Source organism: Adiantum capillus-veneris, chromosome 17, assembly GCF_014529385.1.
Source record: "Adiantum capillus-veneris isolate H3 chromosome 17, ASM1452938v2, whole genome shotgun sequence".
NCBI lineage: Eukaryota > Viridiplantae > Streptophyta > Polypodiopsida > Polypodiales > Pteridaceae > Adiantum > Adiantum capillus-veneris.
In genome coordinates this window covers 153,500,507-153,518,973 of record NC_140947.1, presented here as the reverse complement: position 1 = coordinate 153,518,973, position 18,467 = coordinate 153,500,507, and the positions used below count along the sequence as shown (strand labels likewise).

The 18,467-nt window shown below is 38.6% G+C and overlaps 1 protein-coding gene across 5 annotated transcripts in view; it reads left to right on the top strand.

Moving 5' to 3' along the window:
• The first annotated feature begins 13,215 nt into the window (after positions 1 to 13,215).
• Positions 13,216 to 18,467, top strand: part of LOC147438350 (isoamylase 2, chloroplastic-like) — a 194,788-nt gene continuing 189,536 nt past the window's right edge. The window contains exons 1-2 of one of the 5 annotated variants that reach the window (XM_086487649.1): positions 13,216 to 13,386; positions 13,454 to 13,618. In XM_086487649.1, the coding sequence (XP_086343775.1) occupies positions 13,348 to 13,386; positions 13,454 to 13,618 (204 nt within the window). In that variant the 5' untranslated portion in view covers positions 13,216 to 13,347. The remainder of the gene's footprint in view (positions 13,387 to 13,453; positions 13,619 to 18,467) is intronic. The other 4 variants (XM_086487650.1, XM_086487651.1, XM_086487652.1 and 1 more) reach the window with 4 other exon arrangements.

The window sequence follows — 18,467 nt, the reverse complement described above, 5'->3', positions numbered from 1 at the left end:
ACTTTCCTTGCTAGTGTCAAGGATATCAATGAGCAACTCATTTCTGCAGGTGAAGCCATTTCAGACAGTTCCCTAGTGCAGACTGTTCTTGATGCCTTACCAGATTCCTACCAGACTTTTGCTAGTACTTGGAGACTGATGACCCAAGGAAATCCTGAAGTTGTCAAGTTTGATGCATTATGCACATTGCTGTTGCAAGAGTGACTGTCCAGAAAAAACAGGACTAGACAGCGTGCAGTTGAACAAGCTTTTATTGCTTCTCAAAGAAAGGGTAGTAACAGTAATGCAGCCACTTCTTATGGTTCTGCTGCGAGTGGCAAAAATTATGTTCCTAATGCTTCTGCTAGCAGCACTTCGTCTGGCAATTCTGGTGATAAGGGCAAAAAGAAGATGCGTTGCCATTATTGTAAAGCCAATGATCACTTGATCAAGTCGTGTCCTAAGTTGAAGGCCAAAGAGGCTAAGAAGAAAGAGGGTGGTTCCACTGCAAATGCTGGTTCCACTACAAATGCATCCATTGTTGAATCTTCTGTGAAAGGAGACCGTGTTGCTGATGTTGATGCAGAATGGGCGTTTAGCGCAGAGTGCACTTACAATCCTGTTGTCCATGATGCATGCTTGTCAGTTGCTGCAGATTCACATGTGTGGTATTTTGACAGTGGTGCTACAAAGCACATTACCTCACATCGTGAATTGTTTACCTCTCTCGAGTCTGTCCCTCATGGGAATTCAGTCACTTGTGCCAACAACGCCTCTTATCCAGTTCAGGGAGTTGGAAAGATTGTGCTCACTACTGTTGATGGCAGTTCCTTCACACTTGTTGATGCACTGTATGTACCTGGGATCAAGAAGAATCTCTTGTCTGTATCCGCACTTGCTAGACTTGGACTTGTAGTCAAATTTGTGGATGACAGATGTACAGTTCATGATCTCAGTTTTGGTGATGAAATTGTTGCATCTGGCCTTTTGTGCCATGGGCTGTATAAGCTCACTTTGTATAACAAGTGTGGACAAAACTTTGCAAATGCTGTTGCAGATTCAAGGGCTATTTCAGATGCAAAACTTTGGCATGCAAGTTTTGGTCATCTGAATTTTGCCACTTTGCTGCGTTTGCAGAAATCTGACATGGTTGCTTCTTTGCCACCTCTTGAAGCACCTGTCAAACATGTTTGTGAAGGCTGTATTTTGGGTAAGATGCAGCGTTCTAAGTTTCCAAAGGATGGTTCAGTTCGGGCCACATGCAGGTTGCAGCTTGTGCATAGTGATGTTTGTGGGCCCATGCAAACTCCGTCCTTGGGCAATTACCTGTACTTTGTGACTTTCATTGATGATTACTCCAGGCATGCATGGGTATTTCCGCTTAAAGCGAAGTCTGAAGTTTTTATGTGCTTCAAACAATTTCTGGCTATGGCTGAAAATGTCTCAAAATGTACTATGGGCACCCTCCGTTCCGATCGAGGGGGGGAGTATATGTCTCATGAATTTAATGCATTTCTGGCTAGTCGTGGGATAAAACACAATGTACAGTGCCTTATACACCTCAGCAAAATGGTGTTGCTAAGAGGAAAAACAGGTCACTAACAGAAATGGCACAATGTATGGTCAAAAGTCAAGCTTTGCCGCATTCTTTTTGGCTTGAGGCCATCATGTGTGCCACTTATGTACTTAACAGGTGTCCTACGAAAGCTTTGCAGTCTATTACTCCATATGAAGCATGGCATGATAGAAAGCCTTCTATTGAGCACATGCGTGTTTTTGGCTGTTTGGCATATGCTTTGGTGCCACAAGTGCAGCGCAGAAAATTGGATGATAAGGCTGTCAAATGTATTTTTGTTGGTTATAGTGCTGAAAGCAAAGGTTACAGGTTGTATCATCTGCAAACAAAACATATTCTGGTTTCTCGGGATGTAGTGTTCGTGGAAGATTCTGTTCAGCCCTTGCTGTCATGTACTAGAGACAGTAATGTAAGCTCACAGGACATTTATGACACTTTGTTGCCTCTTTTCAGTGGTGGAAATACGAATGAAAGTTCCAATGAGGCAAATGTACAGCCTATGGGGGTTTCTGAATTTTTTTTAGATCAACCTATTATTGATGCAGATGTACATGATGTACTTGATGAAGAAAGGGTTGAAAATGAGCAGGCTAGAGGTATGCCAAAATGGCTGGTGCACACTTTGCGTGACAGTAAATTGGATGCACCTTTGTCTAGTCGTACACGTTCAGGCTCTCGCCATGCATCTTATGCATCAGATTGTTATGCTTTGGCTGTGTCTAGTTTACATGATGTTGAGGAGCCTCTATCTTTTGATGAAGCACAGAATTCAGAAAATTGGATAGCTGCCATGCAATCAGAATATGATGCACTTATAGAAAATGACACATGGACTTTATGTGATTTGCCTCCTGGCAAAAAGGCCATTGGTACGAAGTGGGTTTACAAGTTGAAACGCAAGCCGGATGGTGAGATTGATCGCCATAAGGCTCGACTTGTTGCAAAGGGTTATGCACAGCAAAAAGGCATAGATTATGAAGATACTTTTGCTCCCACTTATCGTATGACTACTGTGCGTTTTCTATGTGCATTGGCAGCTCATTTTGGCTAGGATGTACATCAATCAGATATTGTTACTGCTTTCTTGAATGGTGATATATTTGAGGAAGTTTATGTAACTCAATCTCGCGGTTTTTTCATAAAAGGACAAGAGGACAAAGTGTGCAAATGTAACAAGGCTTTGTATGGGTTGAAGCAATCTCCTCGTGCTTGGTATGAGAAAGCTGACACTCATTTGGTCAAACAAGGCTTTCGTAACAGTCCAACAGAAAGCACATTGTATGTAAAGCGTGAGGGTGATGTATTTCTCATCGTGGTTCTTTATGTTGATGATTTGCTGATCATTGGACCAAATGAGAGACATATTGCTGAATTTAAGGCTGATTTGAATGCTACTTTCAAGATGAAAGATTTGGGGTTGTTGCATCATTACTTGGGTATACAGTTTAAGCAGTGTGATGGTGGTATTGCCTTGTGTCAGAAAAGTTACATAGAGACATTGCTATGTAAGTTTGGACTTGAGGATTGCAAACCTATTGCCACTCCCATGGAAACAGGTTTGAAGTTGAGTCTACATGATGCTGGCGATCCTGCTGATGTCACTCTTTACCAAACTACTGTTGGCTGCCTCATTTATGTATGTAACACGAGGCCGGATATTCAGTTTGCAGTCTCACAGGTCAGCAGATTTATGCATAGCCCAGGGTCTAAGCATTGGCAGGCTGTCAAGAGGATTTTCCGCTACCTTAGTGGCACTTTACATCTTGGCTTGTTTTATCCCAAGGGGGGATCATTGCCGCCAGACTTACATGCTTTTTCGTACTCAGATTGGGTTGGTTGTTTTGACATGCGAGTGTCCACAAGTGGTTTTTGTTTCATGCTTGGCAGTTCATGTATATCATGGTTGAGCAAGAAGAAACCTACTGTGGCCACTTCGAGTTGTGAGGCTAAGTATTGGAATGCTGACTTATAAACCATAGAGATAAGGATACCCCTAAGGCAACATCTAGTTTAGTATCTAGGAATGTTAAACTCATATGTGTAATCGTGGTGACAAACAGGGGTACATGCAGACAGCTCGGATGAGCATCACTCAAGATGTATTTAAGCTACAACACATTCGGGACAAGCTCATGGCAGCACATAAAGGGAAAAAGAGAACCAAGCCAATAGCAATTAGAGACCCCATCTCCAAGCCGTGTAAACCCATAAAAACTTCCACAGACCGTAATCGATCCTACTTGCATAGACGAGCAAAAAAAAACATAACATATGATTAGGAGTAAGGTTGGGGTGCAGGGTGTGACAGCAATAACAAGCAGTGGGAATTTCTTGATATTCTTGTCACCCATTTAGTGCAAATTAATTCTAATTAATTGTACTTGTGGTTGGTTGGCAGGTAAAGATCCCTGATTTTATATGATAGGAGCTCCTGCTTAAAGCTCTTACTTTTTCATGTATCGAAGTATCTTGTGATAAGTTTTATATCAAAAAATTCTACTTTGCTTTGTTCTTTACACAATATAGTAATTGCAAACAGTATTTAAGTTCTCTCAGTATATGATTCTAAATGATGGGATTTTATAGTCAAACACACACACAATTTTCCCGGGATACCTTTGGTTGGGTATCCATCATATACTGAGGAAACTTAATACTGATACAAAAATAAATGTTGGTTTAATACTTATATGGTGATTTATTTAGGCTTTTTGGATTCCATCTCTCACCCGTCTGGGATATGGAATAGAAGAAGGCATTTATGTTCCACCTGTTGGTACCCAATGTATAATTTCTTGTTTCAAAGGTGTAGAATTTCACAAAAAATTGTTGGACTTTGAGAAACAAGCTATAAGCACCCACTCTATATCGGTATTAAACACTGCTTCTATAAATGATTGGCTCTCCTTATTGATTCTTTCTAGAAAAGAGAAGGATAAGCTTCTAGAAGCCTTTAATACCTTCCTAGCTAAGTTACCCATTATTGACGCACAAGATAGTTCAGATCTTGATTTTTATTTTACTTCTCTACCCACTATTGTGAACAAGTTATATTTTATCAATAACCTTCCAGCGGTACCTATAGAAATTAAGCACTCAGAAAGGTTATTAATCCCCTTCTTGATATAGACCTTTTGGAGGAAGAAGAGAAGGAAGCCCTCAACTTTTTAGTAGATGCAAACTGTTTATCCCCAAAAACAGTAGTTTCTAAACTCTTTTCAGAGGTAATCCCTTTACTACCACCCAGGAAAGTTGAGTTGGATGCTATTCGATTTGAACATAAGCTCTGGGATTATGAAATTTCGAACCATCGGGCAGCGTTTACAATTTCCTCTCTAGGGTTGCTGTGTAGTATTCCCACGGACATTGTTGAGCAATGTAAAACCTTAGCCTTACATTCCAAACATCTTTTGGCACAAGATGTTCTCTTCGAGCTTAAACATGTCAAATTATCAGATGTCGATGGTAAAAAATGTCCAAGCTCTTCAATCATTGCTGGCACCAAAGGACTCTCTCTTATGGACAGGGCAAAGGATCAAAAACAGTTTCTGAGAAACTGTTGGAATTTCCTATAGACCCTTCCTTAAATGCCAATGCAAAAGGGTGGATCCGAACTCCAATTGCTCCTCTTAAATCATTCGGTTTGATCAGTTTTTGTGGTACGTATTCCAGAATTAACCTAAGTTTTTCAATTTTCATCCGGACCAGCCCAAGTTTATGCCTTTATTGCATGGGTGGCCTCGTTTCCAACTGAATTAAGGCATGCGGTAATCATCTATTATCATTTTCATGAACACATGCTAGAAGCAGCTAAGGGACTAGTCCTATACACACCAGGGACTCCACTTCTTCAAAAGCTACACAACACACCAGTTTCCAACACAATCGAAACCCTACTCAAACCACCTAAAGGCAAGGAGCAATTAAAGAAGACCACACACACACCAAGCAGCATGGCGTCAACAAGCAAGAAGCCAAGGCAGTTCAGAGGATCTGATGACTATGGGGATACTCCCAAAGCACTTGAGTACCCAAATTCTGAAGACCAGGTACACTCACTTATTACAAAAATATAATGGATTATTACATTTTGAACGCAAGGTTAGGATGCATGGAAGATTTGTTTACATATTGTTTTGTAACAAATTTATGGACTTTATTAATCCTCATAAGTTTTTTCAAACATTGATAAATGATTTTCACATCAATAAAGAACTGTCTAAAATGAGGATTTGCTTTGGTTGGAAATATACCAAAAACTTGAACCATACTCTATACAAACCATCTTTTGTGTTTGCCAAAGAAATTGATGAAACACAACCATGTGGTTGTTTAACTCATAAAAGGTTTTCCAACTTTTTAGTCGACATTGAACCATTCGGAAGACATGTGATCACCACTAACCCTAGCATAGCTAGCTATACATAAAACTTTCCAAGAGTTTATCAAGAAAAGATTAAATCACATACCATTAATACCAGTAAACCCTAAGTCAATAATAAAAGAACTTAGCAATATATGGAAGACCTTATGTATCCTTTTAGGATGTGAGGATAGTAAAGCTCATTACAATTATATCCAAGGTTCAGTTAATGAGATGTTTGCCCAAAGATTTCCCTTTTATAGGTAGAACCAAACTCCCAGGTACAAGAACACAGACCTGATGGATGAAATAAAATATATTTTATAATATTTATTTATATGTGGACTTGATAAATGCACAAACTCCAGTATTCATATGTAAGAAACTCATTCAATTAGCAGCAAGGAGAAGACTAGAAAGCCCCGAATTTCGTCTTCTTTATTCACAAGAGGAAGAAATTTACCAGGCCATAGGATCTTATACCCAAGAGATTGGGTTAGAAACACCATCTATGTTCTCTCTCCCATATCTTATGGGAAATTTTAAAATCCATAAAATGGATTTCAGATGGATCACTAATGCGCATAATTGTGTATTTACTTTTGCTACAACTATAATCATCAAATTACTCAAAGGACTAGTACAAGGGTTTACACAATACACCGAAATTATAAAAAACTACATTTGTTTTCTGAAACACAAACCAACGGGGATTGGATGATTAATAATCAATACAATTTTTTGATTAATCTACCAAAACATATTACAAACATTCATTCCTTTGATGTAACATCCTGTTATGAGGCTATCCCTCATAAAAGCATGCATGGACTACTTGATGTACTAGACAACATTATTAAACTCATAAAAACTATGAAATATCTTGGATTGAAGAAATAATACAAACAGATTGTGCTTACAAAAAAGAAAAGTGAAGAGGTCCGGACATTTGAATACTTAAATAACATCAATGAGTTTGTTCTTGATAACTGCTTTACAAAATTAGGCAAACATATTTATCGCTAAGAAAAAGGTATACCAATGGGATTTGTTCACCATTGTGGTGTAATTTGTATTTGGCATGGTATGAAATTGAATGCATAAAAAAGCTATCCCGGCTTACCCGATTCGATATAATGAAAGCGTTCTTATATTCATCGAGGTATATGGATGATTTGCTATTTGCTAATAATCCATTTATTTCACAATGTCTAAACCACAAAAAACCTTTGTCCCAAGAGGACCCCTTTACAATTTACCCTTTAGACATTATTGGGATTAAAGCCACACACAAGAAGAACCAAACCACATATTTAAATACACATATCCAATTGTGTGAATCAATAGAAGGAGAGTATGTAACATACACTGCATGGGAAAAAGACAAATTACCATGCCCTAATGTTTTGTTTATTCATGCAGCCAGTAATCGGCCAAAAAAGATGGCATATAATGTATGCATATTACTTCTTCCCATATTGTATAATGCATCCCAAGAATCGTATGCGGTAACAAATTTAAATAAACTAGTCTCTATGTTTGTAGAGAATGGGTTCAAAAAAGAGAAGATAATTACATGTATTAACAATTTCATTGAGGGAAATCAATTTCCTGGCATTAGATTTACCATCAATAACTTAAAACAGAGAATTGGTAGAGGATAGGTCCACTTGGTGGCCTATCCTCCACCAAGTGCACCTTTCCTCGGTGTTGGGGGAGAGCCACACACACACACACACACACACACACACACACACACACACACACACAATATATGGAACACATGATGCATGCTGACAACACTCCGTGATATTATGGACACACAACCACACAACAAACACGTGCTTACATAGTACCACTGGAAAAAGAAGCAGTTTTCTCAACAAGCTTTTACGAAACATGACCTAGGCGACAACATCATTGGCAGAAGAGGGATAGAAGGACAGATGCCTCCAAAGCAGGACGTGATGATGGATTTCAAAGCCATAGAACCCCTTCCTTTTTTATATTTCATTTGTATTTTCTGGCATAGACAAGCCCTTTATTTTGTAATTTAATTTGTAACTTGTTTTGGAATTTTTTAGAAGCATGTATACCTTGAATTAATCAAGGTTTCACTCGAATTGAGTATAGAAAGCCTTACAAAACCCAAGTAATTGGTTTTTATTCACAAAATTAATGGGTACATGGACCCAAGGGTAATACCTACACAGTTACAAGATACCGTTTAAAGGGTTCATTTTTACGATAATTGGCTTACGTACAACAATGGTTTTACTTTTTCCTATATCAAGTAATAAAGCCAATATCTACAAGGAAGATAAGATTTTTAATATTAAAAAGGCCTAAAATAAGCACTCTGCATACCCTCTAAAGTAAGCACTCTGTATACCCTCTAAAAAAAGCCAATTGCATTGCTAGAGGCGCCGAATGCCTGCGTTGGCATATTAGGCTGCTGAAGGCTTTAAGGCACCCAAAGGTTAGGCCTTTAAGGCACCGCATGGCTCATAGCCCCTTATAAAACGAAGGCAGCGCAAGGCTCGCCACCACACACACAATGTTGAGGTATCTGCTGCGCACACACAGAGAGCGTAGGAATTTTGAAGCACACACTTGACACACACACACCCACACACGTGGCGCAATTGCCAAAGGCAATTGGGCAGTAACTCATGACACACACACACCCACACAGTGGCGCAAGGAAGGTGAGTGCAGCTGCCGTACAAAACTGATAAGGCATCAAGCCACAAGAGGCTTCCTCATCACACACACAAAGGTGCAACTCTCAAGCCGACGGACTGCAGGAAAATACATAAATAGAAGAAGGTAAAAACGTTTTTTTTAATGGCTTTTTAAGTTGTATACAAATCAATTATTAAAGTACTTGTTACACACACACAATAGGTTCTCGTAGCGTATGTCAATACACTGTCTCGAAACACCATTCACTGGCAGAAGCACACGAAGGGTGTGCTCAGATGTATGTACACACAGAAAAAAATGGGACACTAAGCTATCATATAACATAAGCTAGCTATTTTTCTTTATGCCGTAAAAGTAAGACCTATCTACGTTCACGAAGTCCATAAAGTAACGGATGCACATGAAAAATAGTCAATTTACGCTTACATATACATGCATAGCTTAGCAATAGAGAATCTCACATACAGTCATAAAGAGAGGAAGCTCCACATGCGTATAAGTAGTGTACGCAATAGGTTATGAATAACCAACACAAGATTTATACATTGACAAGGACAAGCTTGGGTATTGGCATACTTATACATACAGTTCGGCATTCATGTACAAAAGCATAAGCACATAAACACATTTAAGCATCATATTTGGAATATAAACCGGTTGTATAATATGCCTAATTTAAAAGCTGTATCATAGGACTAATATCTCTGCACAAAATTATATGACATTTGAAGATAACAGTTTCAAGTGGTGGATTACCTTGAGCACTAAGTGGGAAAGAGGAGCAATAACCAGGTGAATTGGTACAGAAAGCCTCGAGTACAATTGTTTTTAAGCAATGATGTTAAAAAGAAAAGTTTTTCTCCTTATTTGCTTTTCTTTATGATTACTATCTAGCATAAAAATGTATCGAAGATTTGAAAGAGGGTATATGACAACCTCCTGTGAGGACTGATGTCATTGTGTAAGACATATTTTTTAATAAAAGAAAGGTTTTACAAACAAAATGCTGCCAAAATTTTCACAAATTAGATATACTTATAAATTGGAATGCTTACTTATAAACCATAGAGATAAGGATGCACCTAAGGCAACATTACACACACACACACACAGTGGCCTAGCCACGATCCCAAAAGACGTGTCTCTCGTGTGCGCACACACACTCATTGTAACAACGAAAGACTTGGGGAGGGGGGATACGTCTGCTTGACCCATGGAGGTGCCCAGGTTCCATAATTTTTTGAGCACTCTAAAAAAGAGTATAAAAGTGCCTCTTTAGAGTTAATTTTTAGAATTTGCACAAATTTCAAAAAAATATCATTATTGTCAAGAAAAGGCCCCTTGAAGACAAATCCAAATATATTTTGATTGCGTTGAATAGCAAAATCCCTCCAAAATTATCTTTTTGTGTAAATTGTACTCTAACTGGTACATTTACTATATGGAGTAAAAAACCTTTTGACTTTCAACTCTCAAAAGGCTTTTCATTTCCTTCCGTTTTACTCTTCACTTTCGCATTTTAAAGTTTTTCTTTGAAGTGAGCCAATGTGTGACGTGTGAAAGTGCTGGCTCTTGACATTTTCTCAAGCTTTTTCATAAAGAGTATAGATGCTTATAATCACATGTCATTTTTGTTATGTTTTAATATAAAATTGGATTGTCCATTTCACATGTTACGAAGGCCTAGCCTAAACAACAACATGAAAGTCTCACATTGGTATTCTAAAACAATAAAATTAAAAGAATAAAATAAAGGGACCCATTGATAAACGAAATCAGATGGGGGTGAAGGCTACTCCCCTTCGCAGGAGTGCATGGGCCAACTGACCTAGGCATACCCCCACGCGAGACCTCTTTATATTAATCAAAAGAGTACAAAGATAGAGATCTCTTTACATTAAACAAAGGGAGATTTCTTAAAGAGAGGTAAAGAGAGTGATCCTATTTACAACCATTGATCCTTGATCCTTGATCTGACGGTGGAGATCAAATACTCTAAACCTTAGCATAAGCCGTTACAATCTGCAAATACACATACACACAAATATTAAACGCATGATCCAATATTCATAACATTAGCTTCAAACCCTACTTGAGTGCTCGATTTTGATCACTTTTGAGCTTGCTTCCCTCACATTGTTGGCCTCCTAGATACTTCATGGATGCTCAATTACCACCCTCATATCCACAATCGTCAAGCATTGAGAGTCATTGATCATTTGACATGTTTGATTTGGTCCCGTAGGTCTTAGTATAACCGTTGAGGTCATCTTTGTGGGAGCACATACGTAGTAGATTGGCTATCCAAATTCCCTTATGAGGAATAAATTTGTAGTCCCATATTTATTGGAGGTATAACTTGTCTTTGTCTTTTTTTTGTCCCTTCTTCCTCTCTCTCTCTCTCTCTCTCTCTCTCTCTCTCTCTCTCTCTCCCCCCCCATATCTATCTATCTACGCGTGTGTGCAATCGATGCGTTGTCTCATCGCAAGAAAAGCCCTGTTAATGATCGTTTACCAAAAATTGAGGATACATCGATGTGAGCAATCGTTGAAAATCAGCCTCTCTCTCTCTCTCTCTTTGTATCTTCTTTTCACTGACCAACGTCCCTTTGATCTCTCTCTTTCTCTCTCTCCTTATCTTCTTTTCACTGATCAACGCCCCTCTAATCAATCTCTCTCTCTCTCTCTCTCTCTCTCTCTCTCACACACACACACACACACACAACCTCTCTCTACTCTCTTTTTCTCGTTGATTGGTGTCTCTATGATCTCTCTCTCTCTCTCTCTCTCTCTCTCTCTCTCTCTCCCCCCCATCCCCCCCCCCCCCCCCCCTCTCTCTCACACACACACACATACATACAATGGCCTAGCCATGATCCCAAAGACGCGTCTCTCGTGTGCGCACACACACACTCATCGTAACAACAAAAGACTTGGGGAGGGGGGACACGTCTGCTTGACCCATGGAGATGCCCATGTTCCACAAATTTTTGAGCACTCTAAAAAAGAGTATAAAACTGCCTCTTTAGAGTTAATTTTTAGAATTTGCGCAAATTTTTAAAAAATATCAATATTGTCAAGAAAAGGCCCCTGAAGACAAATCCAAATATATATTGATTGCATTGAATAGCAAAATCCCTCCTAAATTATCTTTTTGTGTAAATCGTACTCTAACTGGTACATTTACTATATGGAGTACAAAACCTTTTGACTTTCAACTCTCAAAAGGCTTTTCATTTCCTTCCGTCTTGCTCTTCACTTTCGCATTTTAAAGTTTTTCTTTGAAGTGAGCCAATGTGCGACGTGTGAAAGTGCTGGCTCTTGACATTTTCTCAAGCTTTTTCATAAAGAGTATAGATGCTTACAATCACATATCATTTCTGTTATGTTTTAATATAAAATTGCATTGTCCATTTCACATGTTATGAAGGCCTAGCCTAAACAACAACATGAAAGTCTCACATTAGTATTCTAAAACAATAAAATTAAAATAAGTAAAATAAAAGAGTAAAATAAAGGGACCCATTGATAAACTAGAACAAAGGAACATTTTGATGATTTCATAAGAAAAATTAAGTACAACAACCATATGAAATAATAAAACAATTTAGAAAAATTTACCAAAAGACGCTTGATATTTGTGAAAATTCCAAAATACCCCTCATATTTTACCAAATTTTGCCAAAAAATGCCCTTTGATTTCTTCAAAATTTCCAGAATACCCCTCACTAACCTCGGAATCATATAAGACAATTTTTTTTCCAACTCTTTATAGGAGGATTGGTTCTCCCTTAATAGAAGGTGATAGAAGTAGGACTTTGAATGGTATTGTGGGCTCTTTAGATGAAATTGTTCATCATTTTTGGACATAGATGCCTCTATTTGTGAGCTCATTGGTAAATAGTTTTGTTTTTGTTTAAGACACTAAAAGATAGAGCTTTATTGTCATAAGGATTAGAGTATGCAAAAATTGGGGCAATATTAAGGTGAGTCTTCGGGTCGGATAAGGTTGGCCAACCTATCATATGGACTAGGGGAACATACCCCAAGGGCTACATGTAACACGAGTTGTCTCCACCTACGGGGGTTGAGTGTGTGTTGTAATTTCAAAGTTGTAGATAATTCTAAAAAAATAAAATAAAAAAATTGGGGCAAATCCATCCCAAAATGATAGAAGGGTATATTGGTATTCTAAGAATTCCACAAATTACAAGGTATTTTGGTAAATTTCTCTAAAAAGTGAGTAAATTACCAAAATACCCCTCTAATTTGTGAAAATTTTCAAAATACCCCTCAAATTTCAAGAAAATACCCAAGGTACCCCCAATATTTTCTCATAAATTCCCAAAATGCCCTTCAAGTTTTCCAAAATTCTCAAAGTACCCTTGGTCGTGAGATTAAATTTTCTCCAAAGAATCTTTTTTTGTAGCTTTTCATAAGAAGACTGATTGTCTATCAATACAAGATGCTAAATCTAGAATTTGAGTTGGTTACGTAAGCTTTGGAGATGAATTGGAAATTTTTGAAATTTGAGGGGAATTTTGGGAATTCCCACAAATTTGAGGGGTATTTTGGTAATTTTCCCCAAAAAAATTTACTTCCGCGCTTCTCGGATGACGTAGACTTCTGCATTGGCTTCTGCTTTGCTGTTTCCGGTGCCGCTTCTTGTGATCGAGTAGGGTGGAATCTGGAGGCAAAGCACCGCTCGTGACCGGTCAAGTTCATGGCCACAGCAATGAGCTTATCGCCTCCATTGGCGCTGGTACTTGTATGACTGCGACCCTGTCTCGGTGTCGATTTCTGAATCATGCCAAAATATTTGTTTGAAGCAGGGCGAGGGTGTATTATGCTTCTGTGCATCTTCATCTATGAGAGGGGTGAGCCTGTCATTGAAGCTTCGTAACAAATCGGCTCCCGTCAAATGCCCTCTCAAAGTTGTAGCTGTGGCAGCTCCTCTTCGCCCACAAGAGCGCTCTCCTGCATCCACTGGCTCTGTGAGTTTCTTTCTACAGTCTTCTTGCATCCACTTCACTACACTATGCAGCATTGCTCTTCCAGTGTCTCGTAAGCAAGTTGGTGTAGAGGACTTTGCTTTTTTCTGATTGTAATATGTTTCACCTTGTGCTAGCCTGACCTTCTTGGCTGATTAAGATTGTCTGGGCATGTGGAGCTACTGATTCCTCGTTTGCAACCTGCTTCCTCGAAGTGTCCTTGAGCTTACCCACTGATTCAGACAACTTTTAAGCTTACTCTCTAGTTGGATTGAGTGGCGTGGAGTCTTTTTGTGTTATTACTAGCTATAGACTTGAAATTTTGCAACTTCCAATAACAACTCACAATGATTTTTTCAGAGAGAGAAATGTTTGGGGATAGTGATGTGAATGTTCAATGACCGCCGTCTTCATGCAAGTCTGGATATGTGTGGTCTAGTGCGTCAGTACTTAAGAGTCAGTGTTTACCGAACTAGTATTTGTCTTATGTCTGTTTTGCAGGCGTAGTCAAGGGCGATTACAATTCTTTCAAGAGGGGGGTTATGTCACAAAGTGATGATGTGGCATGGTCTAAAGGATAGAGCCCCATTGAGGGGTCCGAAACCCTAGTGAAATGAAGCAACAGAGGGTTCCGATCGAGTGGCCCAAAGAGGGTCAGGCAGAAACCTAATCCTTTCAACTTACTGAACTCGGCCGAGGGGCCTAAAACCTTTTAAAAATAAAGCATCGACTTTAAATTAAATTGCATTAGAGATGCTGATGTGGCAGTTAGTATGGATTTTCGTGAATTGCGGCAGTTATCCTGGGCGCTAGCTTTTGGGGGTGGAGTGCTTTTAGGACTATAGCTTTTGGGGGTGCCAGCTTTTGGGCCCTAATGTACTGTTTATAAGCGTGTCATTGCCTCCCTTCTTCTTAGATGAGCTCGGGAGCACTGAGAGAAGGATGACCCTCAAACAATGTACCTTTGGAAGCTTAATAATAAAGAAATACTGAGAAGTGGAGCGAGTCTTTGGGGCCAATGCAATTGGGCGTGAAGCTCCGCTGTGTTGTGTCGACTCTCTCTCTCTCTCTCACACACACACACACACATATATATATATATATATATATATATATACATATATATATATATATATATATTCAAGTTTGCTCAGTTATTTTACAGTTTCTCATGTGTGTTGCAACAGATCTTGGGCTTGGGGTGTCAAAGTCTATTACAGAAGGTGGCTAAGTGTCTTGTTCCGCTAGAAGTAGGGAAGACCTTGAAACTGCGTTTTTGAAAGCTCCGGAGTATGGCGTTTTAAAACATTGCCAATAGCGTCCTTGGGAAAACTGCCGATGTTTGCTCGCGTTCAAAACGCTTGGCAAATAGAGTCCGCTACAACCCAGTCTCTTGTCAGTGCGTTTTGCAAACGCTGCCAGATGTGTTGCCTTTCTGCCTTTGGGCTTGAAGCCGTCTTGAGACGCAAGAGGCACGGGAACTCTGGTGGCAGCGCTGTTTGAGCATTTTGAGCTGTTGCAGGGAGAGGTTTTAAGTGGTGCTTTTGGTGGGCATAATGTCTAGTGTGTTGAACGGCTTTTACTACCTTTTGTGGAAATGTTTTGAAACGCTTGAAGTCGGCTTCTGGTGACAATGGACTTTTCCTGCAAATATCTTTGTCAAATTTGAAATGCAAGGTTTGTTGGGTACGTAAAGGCCCTCTCCTCTCTCTCTTTATGTACACTAACTCACAGGGTGGGAACAACACCTTATACTCCAAAAGGCATACATAATAGACACTTCAATTTTTCAAGTGTACAAATGAATTGTACATGCAACCCAACATGCGTAGCTCTCCAACGTTCGTTCTCTCTCTCTCTCTCTCTCTCATTTCAATAACCTGCCAGTGCTATCACTTGCTGCACCTTGCATGGCCTACAAATTGGTATCAGAGCTAAGCTACGGTGCGTTTACGAAAATTCAAAATGTTGATCAAGTAGGTGCTTTTCGGGTCAAATTAGTTCAACCCCTTTCACGTAGGCCAAGGGAAGACTTATTTCACCCGGGAAATTTCAGCCTCAGCGTTCTTCTTCGACAACAGCAGAATTTGCGTTGAAAATTGCATATTTTGTGCAGAAAGGCTTCAAAGATTTTGGGGCTTTTCATGTACAAGTGAAATTGCTGCTAAGTCAATTTCATTGCCATTCGTGCAAAATTGAACCCGAAAAATTGGAGACTTTGCAAAATTTGCTGAAATCTTGTAGAAAAAATTGCCCATAATTTGCTTAAGGAATCATGTATTAATGCAATTGGGGCAAATTCGTCGGATAAATTTTGAGGCTTTTGCTGGAATTTTTGATTTCGGCAAAATTCATGCGAGAAATTTTGTGGATTTTGGTTTAAATTTGTGAGTTTTTGCAAAATGACGCATGTAATACACTGTGGGACATTGTTGATGCAAAATAGGTAAATTGTGGTTTTACCTCCCACGCGTGAGATTATGGAGAAATTGTAGAAATTTATTGTGATTCGTGTATCAGAAATCTATACGCACTTTTATGTATGCATTGACATCATTCTTGGTTAGATTTTCTTTTGGACAATTTATATATAACCATCGGTGACTCTCTTTTCAAGCAAACAATTGGTATCCCTATGGGCACCAATTGTGCTATTTTTCTTGCTAATTTCTATCTTTTTACTTATGAGTTTGATTTATGGAGCGTCTTGTCCTTGCTAACACTTGCCCAATATTTTTGCACAAGTTATGTAATGGCACAAGTTATGCAATGTAAGACGCTTTGTAGATGATCTTTTTGTCCCTAACGTTCCTTCTTTTCAAGATTTTAAGTACTTGAATTCGAGTTCTGTAGACGGAGGAATTTATCCCGAGGAGTTTTGTGAGCTTAACTGTACCACAAATAGTGATTGTTGTGCCTTTTTAGACCTTAAGATTTTTCAGACTCCCTTGGGATTAGTAGTAGATATCTATGATAAGCGCCTTGAACCAGAATATGCCAATCTAAAAATTATCTGTATACCTCACATTTCTTTGAACATTTCTCTTTTAGCTAAGTACGGTGTCATTTGCTCTTAACTATTTAGATTTTCTCGTCTTTGTTCTAGTAAACCTACTTTTGTTGTTCAATCTTGCCATCTTATTTCTTTACTAGTTGAAAAAGGATACTCATTCAAAAGAATCATGAAAAAAGTTCGTTCATTTTTGCATCGTTGTAAGTTTATTTTTAATGTTTGTTCCTTTGGAATGTTCAAGATAATCAGTAGTACATTCAATAGAAGTGGGGAGCTAAAAAGCCGACTTATTGTTTGACTTAATAACACCTTATGTTGTTGTTTTGATCTTTAGTGCTTTTAGTATTTTTACTATAGCTTGACAAATGCTAGCCTTTATCATGGCTGAGTATGCCCATCACCTCCGGAGGGTGATAGAAACTAAGCTCGTTGGTTTTGTAGAGTACGTTCAAAGCATGAATGACCTCTATATAAACCTGCACCTACTCTTGGGCACTGATGACGTGAGTAGGGATGTCATAGCTGTCGTCCAAGCTATGCATGATAAAGGTTATAATCTTATTCTTCCTGTTTGGACAAGCAGCGAAGTTGAGATCACATATTGTCAAGTTTGGTTCTTTGATCTTCGTAGGTTTGTAGTAGTATTCATTTTTCAATTTCGTATTTAGCTTACCTGAGGACTTAAGAATGTGTTCCGTTAGAAGTTGTTGTGTGAAGTTTGATTTCTAGGATTAAGGTTTTAAGATGTCTTATCCTTTTTTTGCTTAAAGTTGAGTACTTGTTTTAAGCCAAGTAAGTTGCGTCAACTTATTTTACACATGCCTTTTCTAAAAACATTTTTAAGTTAATAATGTTTTTTTATCTAGTTTTGTTTCGTAGCAAACAAAGTGATTTAGTTTCTTTGTTTGTTTGTTTTTGTTTTTCTTTTCTTTTCTTGTGTCCTTTGCTTTTATAGTTTTATGAGTGCTTTATTTCCTCTTATAATTCGTGAGTTTAGACTATTCTGAACTTATGAAGGTATATATCACTTTTATGTATGCAGTACATGCGTCGGGTAACTCATCGAGTTATTATATTGCTGAATATTCATGTTGCAGTTGTTCTAAAGATCATTTGCAGATTTGGGATTGTTGCAAATGCATTTTTGCTGATATTGTTGAAGTGGGAGTCACTTGATGGCAATGTATGCAACCTTTGAATGCTGAATTTTCAGTTTCTATGCTGAACATTATCACTTTTACTATTGTACATGTGTTTGGACACAGTGGTAGTGATCTTTGCTCTCTAACTTGCTAAGAAATTTGATTGTTCAAGGCTGAATATTCAGATGGTTATTTGCTGTCATAAATTACAGCATTTGTGCTTTAGTGCATTGCTAAATTATGCCGGCTTAATGCTTCCAGTAGTAGTGACACTAAATCCGTTCTTGAAATCAAGAGGTTTGATGGCACTGGCTTTCATCTGGGAAAGGACATAATCGAAGGCATTTTGTTTCTCAAAGATTGTGATGATGCGCTCTTGGCAACTAGGTCTGTGACCATGCCTGATGAGAATTGGGCTAGACTTAATAAGAAGGCCATTGTATACATTAAAATGGCTGTGTCTGATGATGTACTTATAGACATTAAGTGTCTTGATATGGCTTATGCTATATGGAATAAGCTAAAGGACACTTCTGTGAATCAAGTACACCTTATGCGTAAACTTGTGAACATGGAGTTGGATGAGTCTAAGCCAACATGTAAACATTTGAGTGCTTTCACAGGTATCTTGAATCAGTTGGAGGATTCACGTCTACCAGACTTCAATGATAAAATGAAAGCTATTTTCTTGTTGATG